Genomic DNA, 12402 nt, shown 5'->3' on the forward strand with positions numbered 1-12402 from the left:
GTTTGGTACTATGAAATATGCTAGTTGTTTTACAATGATACTGGGTTATGGTCTAAAAAGTGCCCCATATCTTCAGAAACACGTTGAAGTCCGCAGACATGAAAGGAAATCAGCCTGAAACAGGGTTCACATGGCTCCACTGGGAAGTGGGCTGGTCGGGGAAAGACAGGTAAAACCAAACTGACCATAGGACAGCTGCTTAAGTTGGAGGCTGTGTACATGGGGGTCCATTATACTATTCTCCTTATTCTGTAGTTTTGAAAATTACCACAGTAAAATAAGTTTTTAAAAATGAGTTATTTTGATAGTGTTGCATTATAAAATATTCTTAAAATTTTTAATAAGGACTTCCAGTCATAAAAATATTATCTTAAGTATCACTAACTGGTACCTTAACCTAAATTTTACAAGTTACTTAGAAGCTGACAAAGAAAAATAATTTAAAATATTGTACAAATTACTGAATATCACTGTATTAATAAAAGATTACTACAAGTTTGAATTCCAAGCCAAGTGTAACTTCAATTCTGCGTGTGTGGGCTCTAGTCAGGCAGATCTAGGTTTGTATCTCAGCTCTGCCACCTTCTGTTGACCAAATCGATGTTTCCTGGCATATCATTTCATTTCTGTGAGCATCAGGTTCCACATCTCTAAAGTGGGGGCAGTAAAATTCCTGGGTCAGTGAAGCCCTTAGCACAGGGCCTGCTATTCAACAAAACAAATAATTCTGCTAGCCTATTTCAACAATTCTTAAAACAACAACAACAAAACCCCAACTATTTATTTTTAGTGAGGGGGAGGGCAGAAGAAGAGGGAGAGAAACATCAATGTGTGGTTGCCTCTCTCATGCCCCCTACTGGGGTGCTGGACCACAACCTGGGCATGTGCCCTGACTGGGAATGGAACCCACGACTCTTTGGTTTGCAGGCCAGCACTCAATCCACTGAGCCAGCCAGGGCTTATTCCAACAATTCTAAGTGCCTATCTATGTCAATGCACATTCTAACATCTCTGAAATCGGGATGGATCTTGTTATTAATGGCATATCAAGAAAAACGGGCAGTTTTTCTTTCTTTAGTGGTATGTAAAGCAATGGTACATACTAGAAACGATAGCATCTAAGATTCAATAAAGTGCTGTTATTAACCATGGTCAAACTATAGTCCCAAATTCTTATTTAAGATTATTGTGAGTATACAACCAATTTGAAATTTTAAAAAAATTTCAAAGTATGAGCGAAATATTTCCAACACATCACAAACAGAACAGTTTTGAGACACGTTGTTTTTGTAAAAAATGGTTTATCAATTCCATTTTTGTATAAAACCCATGGGAGAAACCCAGCCAATCAACACACAACCGCTGACACGTGAAAAGGTACTTTTATCAAACTCTGAGTCTAAGAACGTACAAATGTCTCCTTTACCATGTCTACAGTAATTATCTATGCTTTTCCATTTCCTGTGTTTAAAATTCCACATATCCCCATTATTTCCTGTCCTGGTTACAGCGCAGTGGTGGGAGTAAGAGGGCTGGTTAGGATGACTTTCTAAGCAGTCTTCTGCTGCCCTTTCTTTCCGATCAGAGACTTGTGGATATGAGGGATCACACCTACGGTAAGACAGAAAGGAAGGTGTTATTCTTTTTTAAAGATTTCACTTATTTTTAGACAGAGGGGAAGGGAAGGAGAAAGACAGGGAGAGAAACATCAATGTGTGGTTGCCTCTTGCACTCTCCACACTGGGGAGCCTGGCCTGCAACCCAGGCATGTGCCCCAACTGGGAACTGAACCAGTGACCCTCTGCTTTGTCGTCCTGCGCTCAATCCACTGAGCCACACTAGCCAGGGGGGAAGGTGTTATCATTAAAAAGAACATTAAGCTGAGATTGTATCTGACCATTTCGGTACCTCAAACCAAAAAAAGCAATTATATAAGGAATGGGATTTAATTAAGTCTCTTCTCAAACTAACCCTGTTTAAGTATCCACACCAAGGGGGGGCCCTACCTTGGGGTCTGTGAACCCCTCTAGGACTGTATGTAAAATGATGTGATTTTATGGGCTTCAAAAAAATTTTTTTTAAATCCTCACCAGAGTATGTTTTTTCATTGATTGTAGAGAGAAAAGAAGGAAGAGAAACTTTGACACAAGAGTGAAGCACTGACAGGATGCCTCCTATATGCATGCCTGGACCAGGGATCCTATGTGCCTAGACCTGGGATCATCTGTGCCCATGTGGGGGATTGAACCTGTAACCTTCCAGTTCTGGGACAACACTCCAACCAACTGAGCCACACTGGCCAGAGCTGATTTTATGTGCTTTTTGGGAGAAGAATAACTACAGCTTTTAGGAGGTTTTTTAAAGGTTCTCCAAAAAGGGTTAAGAGACACCAAATTACCTCTGACATTCACTCAGCCCTAATTTCCTTTTTTAATAATTTTTTTAATTTCATTTTTTATCTTTAGAGGGGAAGGGAAAGAGGGAGAGAAATATCAATATATGATTGCCTCTTGTGTGTCCCCTGCCGGCAACTGGCCTGCAACCCAGGCATGTGACCTGACCAGGAATCGAACCACGATCCTTTGGTTCACAGGCCTGTGCTCAATCCACTGAGCTACACCAGCCAGGGCTCAGCACTGATTTTCAAGGGCATCATATGAAGCAATTTCTCAAGGTCATTTTTCAAATACAGACAATGAACATGAGAAATATGTTCAACACCAGGTTGTAAATATCATGTATGAAATTTAGATAAGGACTTGCTATACAGAGAAAAAATATTTATTCAAATGGTAATGAAAAGAAGCCTAGAATTGTAATAAAACTTAACACTTACAGAATTTAAGTTTGTAAGTTTCTCAGTTGACTAAGGAAATGCGCTGGATCACTAACTTAAATTATTTATTAGAAAGGCCAATACCAATCTGGGCTAAAGAGGTCATAATACATACCACCCCCAGCTATGGTAGCCTTGATAAGAGAATCCAACTCTTCATCACCACGGATTGCAAGTTGCAAATGACGTGGAGTGATCCGCTTCACTTTGAGATCCTTGGAGGCGTTACCTGCCAGCTCCAGCACCTACAAAGCACCAGTGAGACAGCACATCAAACAAAGGGTGAAATGCAGGATTCACTGTGGACTAGCAATTACAGCTAAAAAGGTCACTATAGCATCTGTGCATAAAATGCACAAAAATATACAGAAACCAACAGTATGTTTTTCTTTTTCATACTTTTTAAAGATTAGGGAGAGAGGGAGAGAAACATCAATGTGTGGTTGCACCTCACATGCTCCCTACTGGAGGCCTGGCCTGCAACCAAGATGCCCTGACAGGGAATCAAACCTGTGACCCTTTGGTTCCCAGGCAGGTGCTCAACTCACTGAGTCACTCCAGGCAGGGCTCTTTTTTGTGTTTTTATGAATCCTGGGATATTTACTAATACTCCTCCAACAACAGATTTGGCATTGAATGGGAATATAAACATACGAACAAGTTCCATCCAATATATGTGAAAAACAATCGGACTCTTGAGAAGATTCTGTCTTTCCTAAGGACCCCTACCCTTCATGGAGGAGAGAGGTCACAGGAATGCCTAGGAATTCCAAAAATCGTTTATTCATATTTTAATAATGGTTTTATAGAGCTCTCATGACTTTATTTGGGCTTTTAATATTCATATCCTGCAAGAGCATTAGAAACTTGAGCAAAAACCTACTTCTATAGAAAGAAAGCCAAAGGACAGTATTGTTCCTCAGCCAACATTCTAAATGTGAACATCAAGAAAGACCATATGTTTTCATATATTCATGTAGTCTTATTTTTGTATAGCCCTTACTAGGTGGAATTTCTTAGTACTTGCAGAAAAGGTAAAAAAACATAAATAAATATTATTCAAGAGGTTTTAATACCACCAGGCCCTATAATCTGTATACAATAAACCAGAAGCCCTCTATTGTATAATGGAAATTTTCAACTGGAGGAATTTTGAAGTCCCAGCAGGCCATAGAAGCGCATTTTTAAATTTTTAAATTTTACCCCTGTATATGACATTATAAAACTTTGGATGGAACACAAATGTAATTCCACAGACCCTCCACCCTTAAACAGAGTGGCAGAATCCTCGGTGCGCATCTAAAGTGACTGGTGCGCTTTAAAGCCCAGCAGAACCCACTCCTTCTCCCCGGGGACTCTTGCTGGCCTGGCACCAGTGTCTTCTGAAAGCTCCTGAGTGACCCTAGCAGGAAGCCAGTGTGGAAAGTGATTATTTCTACTAGTGACTAAATTATTTTTTTCACCTCTAATAACGACAAAGACCCAAAACTTACACACTTGAAACATGCTTCCTAATCGTGCCTTAATAAATTATCATCAGTTTCCAAGAATAAAGAAAATGGGAGTTCAGATAGGACTCCAACATCCTGAGCCAGAAGACTGTCTCCCCAAGTGGATGAAAAGCACACCTTTCTGCACAGTCTGATGCTAACCAAAAACTGGTGTGAGGCCAGTAAGGGAGGTGCTGGAGGTGCTCAACCAGCACCTCACTGCCAAAGAGAAACCCCTGGTTCACAACATGGCAAGGCTGCAACTCCTGGTAATTTAATCTTAACTCTCCAAAGGGGCACCAATGACCTGATGAGGTTAATGAAATGACAGCAAAAGATCATTAACATGCAGACTGAACCTGAATCTCTCTCAAGTAAAAATATTCCTTGTGCTTCCACCGGGTTGGTTGCCTCTACACGTGGCCACCCACGTTCTCCCCAGCAGGCACTGGGGTGGAGTAGCGGTGGTCCGTGACCCCCTAATTAAAACCTCCTGCCCAAGTAACTCATCTTTCTGAAAAGTGAAAACTGAGTACAATACAGCGCAAAATGCATACAACCATGTATTGAGCTAGAATGATCAGCTAGGTCTTTTGTCAAAGCTCATATATTTGAGACTTTCAAAAAGGTATAGCCACACTGGCAAGCTGTTCCCCCTCCCCAAATCTTTAAGAGATTATTCTGTAACTTCTGATTATATATGACTTAGGAGTTCACTCAATAGCATATAGTATTTTAATTTTTACACCCCTTCAGCAGTCACTTAAAAACATGGATTGCCAACCATTGTTTAACTTTAAAAAAAGGTGCACCAAGGTTCTTTTTGACAGTGGTCCAGGGTAATAAGCTGATGAAGACATCTAAAAGTGCTTTCAAGGACTTCTGCCAAGATGGAGGCATAGGTGGAAACACTGTGCCTTCTCCCACAACCAAGTTTGAATACAACAAAGGTTTGGAGAACTAGGACACACCCAAAGACCAGAAAATGGAATTATACGGAAGTCCGACAACTACCAACCATTCAACGGGGACGGTAAGAGAGGCGGAGCCAGCAGTGGAGCTGGGTCTGGCAGGACAGATCCCCCGACCTAGACGCGCAGGCAGCCCGGAACCAGTCGGGGCGTGGGGCAGACTGACCGTGGTCGCACATTCGCGCACAGTGAGACGGACCACACAGGCCCCAGGGGGCGAACCCAGTGGTGGAGGGCTGACAGCGGTGGCACACTCGCGTGCAGTGGAATGAAACGCAAGGGCCTGGTGATGGTGGCGGCTGTGGCGCCGGTGGGGGCCACGGCAGCAGGCGGCAGACGGGAAGCCATTGTCCCTCTTTGACCCCACCTCCACATACAACGTCACAACCCAGCGACTTAGTTGCCCTGCTCTAGTGAACACTGTAGGGCTCCGATCCTGCTACGGAACAGGTACGAACAGCCCAAAAGATGGCGCAAGAAGAACTCAAAGTCCCAGAGCCAATAACTCTAAGCGACCGAGAAATTGCCAGCCTCTCAGAAGCACAATTCAAGACACTATTCATCAGGATGCTCACAGAACTGGTAGATTATAGTCACAAATTAGAGGAACATATGAAGGCTAAACTAATTGAAATGAAGGGAGATGTCCAGGAAACCAATAGCGATGGAAAGGAAACTGGGACTCAAATCAATGGAATGGACCAGANCTATTTTCTACCTACCATCTATGCTATTTTCTGTGCCTTCTCCCCCCTTCCCCTCTAAAGGTAAATAAATAAAATATTTTAAAAAATGACAGCAGTGTCATTTTTTAAAAAAATCCAAAGATCTACAGCCAAGATTGCTTTATCCAGCAAAACTTTCATTTAGAATGGAAGGACAGATAAAGTGCTTCTCAGATAAGGTCAAGTTCAAGGAGTTCATCATCACCAAGCCCTTATTATATGAAATGCTAAAGGGACTTATATAAGAAAAAGAAGATAAAAAATATGAGCAGTGAAAGGATAGCAAACACACAGTTATTAACAACCAACCTAAAACAAAAGCAAACCAAGAGGACAGCCAGATAAGGAGTGGAACCATAGAAATGAAGAACACATGGAGGGTTAGCAACAGGGGGGTGGGAGGAGAAGGGGGGAGAAGGCACAGAAAATAGCATAGATGGTAGGTAGAAAATAGGGGGGAGAGTGAGAATAGTGGGGCAAATATAGAATCTAAAGAACTTGAGACATGTGGTTATGAACTAAGGGGGGGAGAATGGTGGGGGAGGGAGTGTGCGGGTGGAGGGGAATGAAGGGGGGGAATAGAACAACTCTAATGGTATAATCAATAAAATATATTTAAAAAAATAATAAAAGTGCTTTCAAAAAGGCTGAGTCTTCTTTGTTTCAAACCCATTTTCCATGGCTCCAGCCTTTTCTACTCTAAAACTTTTGGACTTCCATGTCTAACACCCTGACGCACCTCCGCAGTAAGGTACTCCAGGATTGCGGCGCTGTACACGGCCGCGGTGGCACCGACCCTTCCGTGGCTTGTGGTGCGAGTCTTCAAATGTCTGTGAATGCGGCCCACTGGAAACTGAAAGAGATACTGTCTGAGTGAGAGGCACTGAAGTGTCATCAAAGGAAAACAATATGAATGAAGCATGAAGTTATGAAATGTGGTTTCCCATGTTAGAAGCCCAACCTGTTGGGCGCTTCGCAGTGGCTAAGGACTGTGTGCTAGGTCCTAGTATTTAGCCCCGCGCCTCCATGCCTGTCTTCACCCTCAGAGAATGGTACAGTTAAAAGGGTATGAACTACCACAGGGTTTCATGAATTAGTGTCTTCATAACATGGAGTGTCACCATAAAATGAAGAGAAATGCTGCTGCACAGAGACCAACTATACACTCCATGTGGCCACACAGTCGGTTTCACGCCTGGTTACCCCTTCATAGGGCAGCCTCATGTGACGCTGAACCGCCACACCTTCCGCTGGCCCCACTTTATCATTCCTCAGTCTCAAGGGCTGACTTGAGGAAAACAGTACCATTCTCTCACTGTGATTCTACTTCCTAAGAATAGGTTGTTGCTCACTTCCAAAATGTCCTCAGCCCCCCCAGGTCTGTGCCCTTGACTATCCTCACCCTGTTCCTGACCCCCCATTCCAATGGCTCCAATTCCCTCTTCTTCTCTGGCTCCTTTTCCTGCCCACACTTCACTGAAAACCTCTCCCTGTCTGGCAGCTGCTTCCAGTCACAGCCCAGGCACCTTTGCAAAGGCAGAATCTAAACACAAACCCCGAAACACTTTGTCTCCCACTTTCTCCCACCTTCATTCTTGAAGGTGGGCAGTGACATTTTAATGATCAATTGTACTTACCATCTCTAGGTAGCATCCTTAAGGATAAAAGGCATTTAGGGGTTGGGGGGTTACATTCCCTCCCTAAGTAATTCTGAACTCCCTAAGGGCAGGATCAACACCTTAGTCAGTGATGCATCCTTAGTAATCACCGTGTTGTCTGATACATAGTAGGACCTCAAAACCATCTCTTCTTGGGTTGCAGATTAGAGTTCTGACTCCTTGGTCTCCCTGTGTGTTTTCTGGGTGGTGCACTACTGTCCTTGTGGCCCTTTCTCATGCTCTATTTGGAAACTCACTCGGAGCATGAGTTACCAATTTTACAAAATGATTTTAAATTTAATTCTTTCGATCACCTCTCTTGGAAAGGTGGATGCAAATCTATTAACTTTTGGACATTTTCATGTGGCTGTTCTGGTGGAACTTCAAAATGACTCTGCCTGAGTTATTAAATCTTATAACTTGCCCCTCCTACAAACTCCTATGCTCCTCAGTTCTACAGCGTGCAGAAACCTTTGACTTCCCTCCAACACTACCCCTCCCGCCCCACCTTTGGGAGCACACTCTCGAATCCTACTCCTTCTTATATGTCTTACTTTAACTCAAATGTGTATGACTTTATTCCTCAAACCATTGCTATTGCCTTCATCTGACTTCCACCCCCCAACACTGCAGGTAAATTCTGGTTGAGGTTTCCGTGGTGCGTTAAAATATAGAATGTAGCCTTCAAGTGTAAGTTTCTGAACCAACACTCAGTACCACTGAGAGCTTATCAGCCTCTTGTTCAAAAACTTTCCGTGGCTAACCACTGCCAAGAGGATAAAATCCAAACCTTACAGTCTGGCCTTCAAACTTTCCTGTTTACAAAGTGTCTCATATATAGAGGCTAACTTACTCATCCAGAACATCACTTAGTCTAAAACTAAATCTACTGGGGAAATATTCAGAGGACTAACAGATAACTCATTCTTCTACCAAAAATTTTATCTTATTCTGAAAGTTAATGCACCACTACAAATGCCTTCTTCAAAAGAAAAACCACAGCATTACTCATTTCAATGATACAATCTGTAAAAGAATCAGGAACATAATTATAATCTAGAAACAAGAGATTTTAAGAGAACAAAATTACCAAATTAAGACCTCTTCATAACTTGTTTGGTAGAAGAGAATACAAATTAAAAAAACAATTGCTTTATGATTTAAATTTTGACCAATTAACCTCATTACTAATGATCACTACTAAATTTCTGTAATTAATGAAACATCTATGGGTTGTGAACCTTGTTTACAACAGTAAAGAAAGGAATTTAATAATGAATGACAACATCATTGATACATTACCTGTAGCCCAGCTCTCTGTGAACGAGACACGGCCTTAGCCTTGGCCTTCCCACTGTCCTTTCCAGCTTTGCCTCCAGCCTGTATGAAAAAAGGCTCCAGATGAAGATGCTATTTCAAAAATATTCAGGAAGCAAAATGTTTTCTAGTTTTACTTTAGTTAAAAACATCTAGCTGGTATGGCTCAGGACATCGAGGGCCAGCCTGCAAACTGAAAGGTCACCAGTTTGATTCCTAGTCAGGGAACATGCCTGGGTTGCAGGCCAGGTCCCCAGCAAGAGACTTGTGAGAGGCAACCACACATTGATGTTTTTCTCCCTCTTTCTCCCTCCCTTCCCCTCTCTCTAAAAATAAATTAATAAAATCTTAAAAAAATTAAGTGGCAGAACCATTTTAACAAATGAGGTACATTTGTGTGCTGATAAACATCAACCCAGAAAGCATTTCTTCACAAAAAAGATATTTGCAAGTGAAGTGAACTTGTTTATGTAGAAATGGGATATTACAGTGTGCATACACATACATTCTAGAAGGTCACACAGTAAGTTAGAAAATTTACTTGTCCCTGGGTAGGGAATACTAAATATTTGACAAGAGGGAAGCTAATGTTCCTTTTTGGACTGTTTAATTTTACTATTTAAATTTATTATTTCTTCACTGCAAAGAAAAAACAATCCACAACCAAAAAACAAAAAACTGTTAAAAGAAGAAATAAGTTTACAAGATTGGCTACCTGTTTGAGGGTCTATTTTTGAAGTAGAGAGTAAGCACTGAAATGCCATTTCCCCTTTGTAATGCTTTCCCTGAAAAGTTTTGAGCAAAAAATCAACTGTGAGGGCCTGACGGGGGACTCATTTGGCTGATAGCCAAGGTCACCAGAAGGATGGATCCTGGGTCAGGGCACATACACGAATCAACCAATGAACACACAGAGGAGTGGAGCAGCAAATCCACGATGCTCTTTCCCCGTCTTAAAAAAAAATAAAAATTAAGGAAACCCAACGATGTACAGTCCTGCTAAATGCATGTCTCAGTTCATCTCTATCTCTGAAAACTACATGTTAAAGAACAAAAGTTGTGGCAGATATTAGAAGAAAGTCTAAGAACTAGTTCATACCACTTTCTCATATTTAACAATTTAGCAAGAGACTGATTTTACTGTGAGACTAGAGGATCTTTAGATTTCTCCAGGATGCCTCATATATTTTAATAATTTCTGACCATATTTCTCTACAAAAAATATATTGCATAGTTGTTTTTTTTTTATTTGAGGTCAGGACAAGTAACAATACTCACTTATTCCTTATAGACATCTTTCAGCTGTTTTCTCTGGTATAAAACACTTGAAAACCTCTCAACTAGTGCACGGTCTGAACTGCTAATCACTGTGCCTCTGAATTATGAACTAAGACCTACTACTAATTAAATGCCTCCAACTGCCAAACACTGCAGGCTTCCCAGTTTTCTTAAGCAATTTTATCCTTGATGTTTCAATCCATCAAATTTGTTTATCCATTTGCTTTTTGAGAGAGCAGACACGAAATCAGTTTTTAGAAACCGCAATATGACTATTTCCAAGGTTTGGAGAATACAAACTCGCTTTGGATACTTAACAAAGTCAAACTTCTGTGGTATCACAAATACAGAAAATAATTAGTTTCTTTTCATAACTCCCTCGAATTCTCTGTATATTAATTTGACTATATATGGCGACCGACTGAGGAACAAAACACAAGCAAATGTACATTTTTTACTCCAAGAACCGTGTCAGGACGAACCCAGGCTCAGGCGTTCGTTAGGAAACACACCTGCAGCAGAGCAGGAGCACACTTAGTTCAGGGCACTAGCGCGGTGCTCTAACGGGCCGGACTAACTTCCGCTCAAGTTTAAAATCCTAAGGGCCTGGATGACAACTCAGTGCCTCCAGTATTTTTAGCTGCCGGTAAAGCGACACCGGTCTGCAGCACGTCGCGAGTGCGCGCGTGAGCACGGAGAACACCGGCAGGGCTGGGCGGACCTACTGCGCCTCGCACGCCCGCGGAAAGGCTTCGGTGCCGCACGGCCTCATCACGATTTAGGGACCCGCTCCTCCCCGCCGAGTGTAGCGTCCCGGCCAAAAGAAGCACCACTTAGCACTCAGACTCTGTCGAAGGCGGTGCAGGTCTGGCCGCCAGGCCTCAGCCCGCCCGCCGCCGCCTGCCCGTCCCGCCGCTGTCACGCCGTCCTCACCATCGTCTCGGCCGCTCCCGCCCTCACTCCCGCCGAGCCGCTGCCGCTGCCGCCGCAGCACCGACCGCCGCCGCCGCCGCCACCACCGTCGCCGGACAATAACCGGGGCCCGCCTCGCGGAGCTCCGGCCAATGGCCGGTCGTCTTGCTAGTTTGAACCCGGACGTCTGTCCAATCATGTGTCTCCTTCTAGTTAGGCCCCACCCCTGGCACCTCCTCCCTAACGGCTGTTTGTTTTTGCACACGGCACAGGGGGGGCGGGGTCTCCAGCCTCAACACGGACGCGCCAGTGCGCAGGCGAGGGCGGGCTACGCGCCGCTCTCCGCCTATGTCCGCGACGGAGCCTGACGAACGGAGGGACGGACCAGTGAGGGCGGAAAGCTTGCGGAAGTTAGCCAATGAGAACATTGCCCGCAAGTAAGGGTGGTGGGTCTCCAGAAACGTTAGCGAGGTTCGCCAATGGGAAGAGACTGGAGGCGGTGGAGGTTTTCCCGCGCGTTCGCGGCGCTGTCTGTCTGGCTTCTCAGAACTGTTTGGAAGAGAGCGGCTGTACCGTCGCTCCTTCCTGCGCATTTTTATACCCTTAGTCTGTTAGTGTAGCGGTACTCGCGTGGCGGAGGGCGCTGACACCAGGTCGGCTGCTGTTCTGACCGCCTTCCCGCCGGTGTTAGGACACCTGTGGACACTAGGTGGAAGGCGGAGGCGCTCGGAAGCGGCCGCTACGACGCTGAGACTAACGAGGGCGGGCGTGTCTGCTCACTGTTCCCCCAGGCCGACCGGGTGCCGGCTTCTTGGATCGCGTCTCACCCGCTGCGGCCGCGAGCCGATGCGTGTTTACACTATGTTTTTTCCTGGGTGCGCCAGGCGGTCCAGAATGGGGCCCACCTTTCACGCGGAGGTCTACAGGCTGACATTTTAAAAGTGTCACCAAGTGTGAATGACCTTGTGACAGGAGGAAAGGTAACGAGTTGGAGGAGACGAGGGCTGAGGTGAGAAGAAACGTCGGGGAATCGGAGGCGTGGAGCGAAATCTAGAGGGAGACAGAGGTGTTAACGGACCACGAGGTAGCCGGGGCTCACTCGTGTCTCCTGTTGCGCCAGCGGTGTCGGCGGAGCGGTCTGATCGGCCTGGACTGTGTGCAAGTGTCAGCAAACGCGCGCAGGGGATGTAGACAGAAGCAGAAGGGACGTGATGG

At 44.3% G+C, this 12402-nt stretch overlaps 1 protein-coding gene across 2 annotated transcripts; it reads right to left on the minus strand.

Moving 5' to 3' along the window:
• Positions 1-1284: 1284 nt before the first annotated feature.
• H2AZ2 (H2A.Z variant histone 2) lies at positions 1285-11317 on the minus strand. 2 transcript variants are annotated; one of them, XM_037041034.1, is made up of 5 exons: positions 11209-11317; positions 8983-9060; positions 6762-6875; positions 2952-3081; positions 1285-1611 (listed from the first exon to the last, which is right to left on the minus strand). In XM_037041034.1, the coding sequence occupies exons 1-5, from the start codon at positions 11209-11211 to the stop codon at positions 1550-1552; spliced, it is 387 nt and encodes a 128-aa protein (XP_036896929.1). In that variant the 5' UTR covers positions 11212-11317; the 3' UTR covers positions 1285-1549. The 2 variants fall into 2 exon arrangements, with proteins under 2 accessions (XP_036896929.1, XP_036896930.1); XM_037041035.1 differs by lacking the exon at positions 8983-9060.
• Between the last annotated feature and the right edge of the window lie 1085 nt (positions 11318-12402).

Source organism: Sturnira hondurensis, unplaced genomic scaffold (assembly GCF_014824575.4).
Source record: "Sturnira hondurensis isolate 20B ecotype Veracruz unplaced genomic scaffold, ASM1482457v3 Scaffold0002840, whole genome shotgun sequence".
Classification (NCBI taxonomy): domain Eukaryota; kingdom Metazoa; phylum Chordata; class Mammalia; order Chiroptera; family Phyllostomidae; genus Sturnira; species Sturnira hondurensis.

Excerpts from the sequence above, each read along its gene's own strand:
- H2AZ2 (XM_037041034.1), bottom strand. Across the intron at positions 6,876-8,982 it reads CACAGAGAGCTGGGCTACAG|TTTCCAGTGGGCCGCATTCA; the intron begins GTAATGTATCAA and ends TATCTCTTTCAG. Across the intron at positions 3,082-6,761 it reads TGGAGTACCTTACTGCGGAG|GTGCTGGAGCTGGCAGGTAA; the intron begins GTGCGTCAGGGT and ends GGTGCTTTGTAG.